Source organism: Agrilus planipennis, unplaced genomic scaffold (assembly GCF_000699045.2).
Source record: "Agrilus planipennis isolate EAB-ADULT unplaced genomic scaffold, Apla_2.0 scaffold35, whole genome shotgun sequence".
Taxonomy (NCBI): Eukaryota; Metazoa; Arthropoda; class Insecta; order Coleoptera; family Buprestidae; genus Agrilus; species Agrilus planipennis.
This window is the reverse complement of record NW_020438957.1, coordinates 337,840-342,802: the sequence shown is the minus strand read 5'-3', so window position 1 is coordinate 342,802 and position 4,963 is coordinate 337,840. Positions and strand designations below refer to the sequence as shown.

Here is a 4,963-nt window from a genome sequence, read left to right as displayed (position 1 = left end):
TTTGTCATTAAACGAAACATTACCACGTATTAATTAATATGTATGAGACAAATAATGCAATAATTTAAAAAAAATATTGTATTATTATGTATTGCAATTAGGTAATTACAAATAATTATCTACTAACTTAAGGTAAGGTCCTACTACACTTTTAATTGTCAATATTCCACACCACATTAAATAAACTAAGTAAGTAATTTCCCGTTTAAAAATAATATCGTAATCCTCACTCAGTAGAATTCAGGTTAAATACCCCGTAAAGATGATTCAGTTCAAATTAGAAATTATACAGTTGGTGTTTTATGGGTATCTACATTCAAACACTTCGATGGTTAATTTGAAGCGGTAATACGCTGCAATAAAGGTATTTAAGGTAGAAATCGTCTGCATTTAGCTTACAAATTGATTACAGGTTATGATACAAATGACGAAACATAATATTGAAAGTGCTTATTACACCGTTATTAAATGATAGACCAACAACATGTACGTCAATATGGTATTTGTAGTGCAAAGTACAGAACGGTAATTTTATTGCAAACAAATAACAATGATACCCCTATTGAAGTTCCCTTGTTATGTGAAAAAGAATCCAGGCCAATAAGGGCAGTATTGTTTTATTTTAAGTATAAAACCGACACTAACGTTTCGCCTCTTGTTGTAAAGCTTTATCAAGGTAGGTTCTTCAGTTAATTAATAGTTTTTTCCAAATAGTTAAAACAAAACATTACTACCATTTTTGGTCTTGGTTCTTTTTTTTATATATCAATCTAAGGGGAAGAAATGAGGAAACAGGATTATATTTAAAGTTTATGTCAGATAACTTTAACCAATTGGCGTATTAAAGGCGTATAATGAAATCACTTTCATTTTCTTCAAAGATTCGTCAACAGTTCATCTCTAACACTTTGAATATGTGTTTCTATTTGATGATTCCTTAAAAGGATTATGTCCTTCAACTTCCGTTTTAACCGGAAATTTTACAGTATTTAAACATTTAAAGCATCTGCAATAAAACATTTATGTGGTAGGTACTTAGAAATGTTCTCGCTTGTCACTGTTTTCGTCCATGTAGAAGAAATTGTTATTTTTATGACTATACATGCCTACTTAAATTCACATGTGTTTGTATATGTAGGAAGGTGTTTTGTGGGAAATTCTATCACTTTCACTTTAGATGCTAATAACCCAATAAAATTGCCAAACTTCCTAACTGAACACCTTCACTGTTATTACTTTCATTATGCACACGCTCATTATTTTTAACAGAAAACCGTTGAGTACAAGCATCCATGCAGCTTTGAAACTGATTTATATCTTATTCCAGATTAATTAAGTTTTAATTCAATATTTATTTATTTTAGCTTTTACAAAACTGAAATTTTTTTTTTTTTTTTTTTTTTTTTTTTACATAAACTCTGTCCCTTCAATAGATCCACCGCCAATCTTAGGTGTAGGTCAGGAACCCAATGTTGGAGTTTTCATTGACGAGCATAAAAGAAGAGCTGATGGTGACCTCAATGCACCACCATTTGATGATTTGCGCAATTACGCTTATGAAGGAGGTGGCAGTACAGCAGGCTCTCTGAGTTCGCTTGCTTCAGGTAACTTTTTTAATAATATTGTAACTAACACATTTCTAAAAGAATCATCGATTTATTTAAACCGCATTTAAAATTAGATCTAGATCAAATTTTCCGAAATGCAGAAAATGTGGTAAAAGTAATTTTTACTTTCCTTTTATGAACAAAATTGCGTTGAATAAATCCCGTTAATATTAGTTAAGATAGATGCATGGCTGTTTTTTTAATATAAAAAGATGCCATAATTACTGTAGGAACGGACGATGGCACACACGAATACGACTACCTGGGCGCATGGGGCCCTAGATTTGATAAACTGNAGATGTTGTAATCGTCCATTTTGTTAATGAGTGGATGGGCGTGACATCGTCCATTTTTTTTTGTTATTGTTTACGGTTTTTTTGTTGTTGTTAACGCCCACTACAATACGCCGCGCGTGCAAATGTTTGCGTGTATGTATGTATGTATGCATGCTTGTATGTATGTATGCATGTATGTATGTAAGTGTTATTAATAATAACAAACTACAGGATTTGTGTGTGTGTGTGTGTGTGTTTGTGTGTGTGTGTGTGTTTTAGTGTTATTGTTTAAGGGAGTTTGGTAGGTTATCGAAGTAGTCTAGTAAATCATCTGGAAGGTTTGGAGTGATTGCCAGTAGTTTGGCGGGAGGAAAAGGTATTTTTTGTTTGGGTTTTCGTCTTATTCTGCGCGGAATGTGGGATAGGGTTCCTGTTGAGATAGGATTGTTGGTATCGATGGCTCTGGTGGTAAATTTGGTTTGTAATTCGTTAATTCGGGTGGGTATCGGTGTGATTTTGACGGTGTTATATAATCTGTTGGACACAAAACTGAAATACTTCCTTAATAAACACTTCTTTATATACGTATCGCCAATGCAATCACGAAATTTAATTTTTGATTTCAATAAATTAAATTATACAACATTGTTGAATTATAAATTGCCCTCGAATACCTGTCTCGTGATTGTTTTTGCCTGTCTGATTTTAACTAGATCAGCGGCGTTAACACAATAATCTGATTATCACGCAGCGCGTGCAATCAAATTTTTTGAGATGCTTTTTTGTTATAGGTACTTCTCGAAAGTAAAATAGTTAAAATTAAGCAAACTGCTGGACTATTACCAACGCAATATATAATTTATTAAATGAATACCTTATCTTCGTAGGCGTGTACAACATATTCAATTAATTAAGTGTTTTGCGCTACATGTGCACCACTAATCAAAACAGCCGTTATTAGTAATAAGAATGCAATTTCCTTAATTTGCGATTGTAATTATTGCATAAGAACTGCACTACTGCAATACAATTATCCAAATTATGTTATGAACACCTGAGGAAAAAGCTATTTATAAGTTGTTTTACCTATAGTACCTAGTTATTTTTACCCTGACTGTTTTAATGAAATCTAATAGGAAGTGGTATTTTCTTTAGAACGAAATATATTCGTTCACATGTGGGTAGTTTTGATACTGATCTTAGAACCTACAAGTATTTTTTCTGAATTTTCTACTGTTCTCCTCATCGATCATCGGCTTCGCCAGTTTGTAAATCGAAATTTTGAAAATAGCATGATATCTATACATCAAACTCCGTATAAAATTCCAGTCATTAGAAGAATAATTTATGAAAATTTCAAATATTTTAAAGCATTCTTATAAGGAACTGTAACTTGCAATTTCTAAACATCACTGGAATGTGATACAGTATAGCAGAGAATACGATGAAAAAAATGCTAAAGTACACCTATACAAAGATAACTGTGATTGGTAGATCAAGGAGTTGTTAAAGGATTTTGTAAAATATTTTTTTAGTTATTTTGAGCTCTGGAAAAATAAAAAAATTAAAAATGTATGAAAAGAACAAAAGCTCATTTTTGAATTTTTCCGATCATAATTTTCATGTTAGTTGTGAGTTTTTAATGCCTTTAAGGCAATAATTAAAAAAAAATACTTAATAAGCACTAACGGGAAAACTCATGAAATTAATATTTTTAAAATATGCACAATTATTTTTTTTTCCCTTTCGATTATCACCAAGTTTGTTTTTAAAGGGAATATTCGTTAATAAACTTGACAACCAAATTTATAGTTATTGTTATTGTCATTGGAAATGTTTTTCTAATTGTAAGTAATTGTTTTATGGCTATTTGAGCTTTTGAATGTTAAGTATCGCAAGAAGCGTTCACCACAATTGTTCTTTATGAACTTGATAAATACATAGCTAAAAGATGTATATATTCTGTTTTACAATACAGAAACATCCTTTTAGATTAATTCCTAATTGTCAGTAGATTGAATTTTAGAAGAGAGTAACGAATCCAGCAAACCTCTTTTCTCTTTTTGTTTTTTGAACACACGATGACCATTACCAAATTAAACGCATCGTTCTGATAGAGATGGATGTACGAGAAGCGGCTGAAAAGAAAGGGAAAGTTGAAACATGTGAAAGTGGTAACCACATAGCCTACTTATCCTCTTTTGTATGGGTAATTGCATTCTTTTACTTTAAATCTAACAAGTACGCCCACAATATGCAACTTTTAATTGAATTAACGTAATGTTTATTGACTGTATGGTTGTTAACAAAAGAAATAGTGAATACGGCTGGAGATATTGTACGTAAAATTGAATATTGAGCAAGTACATAGTTGCAGTTGCAGCATATTTTCAGTTTTTAATCAATTCAAGAGAAAAAATGGTTTTCTTGATAATACCGTATTTTTACTACCACAAGAGACCCAGTTTCGTCAACTGAGCGCATAAACCGAATTGCACCTGCATTACGAATGATGCTATAAATATACATATTATCAAAAATTTAGAACTATGAGGTTCAACTATGTTGCATAACTGTGCAAATATTTTCTAAGAACGTTTAGAAATTCTTAAAGCTTTCCCCTTAATAAGTAGGTTGCTTAGATCCATGTATTGTCGTTCTGTCACGTCACCATTGAAGATGCCGTCAGCAGGGAACGACAAAACATTTGGGACAGCAAAATTCCCAGGATTACTACGAAAATGTAGATGAAACTAGGGATCCATGTGGAAATGTTAAACGTTTCTTCGATTACAACATTTGATTTTCTCAGCAACTTATTATTTATAAATGCAGAAAGAAAAAGGTCAACAGACGCAGATCATTGGATGATGTTGTGTTCGTGTTATCCAGTCAGAAGGCATCAAACTTATAATTAATAATAAAAAATAAAATGGGAATTAAAATGGATTGTTAAAATTACATAGATCCCTACATTTAACCCCCGTCCCTATTTTTAATGACTTCCTAGTAGAACTGTGAATTTCTTTAAAAGCATTTATTCATTTTTAATTAATGAACTTAAGAATTATTTTGTCGTCC

The 4,963-nt window shown here is 31.6% G+C and overlaps 1 protein-coding gene across 1 annotated transcript; it reads left to right on the top strand.

Moving 5' to 3' along the window:
* Positions 1–1,426: 1,426 nt before the first annotated feature.
* On the top strand, positions 1,427–1,914 carry LOC112904600 (neural-cadherin-like; the record flags this gene model as incomplete). Its single annotated transcript, XM_025975026.1, has 2 exons — positions 1,427–1,604; positions 1,838–1,914. Coding segments are annotated over 2 exons (255 nt in total), but the record flags the coding sequence as incomplete, so codon positions are not given.
* Between the last annotated feature and the right edge of the window lie 3,049 nt (positions 1,915–4,963).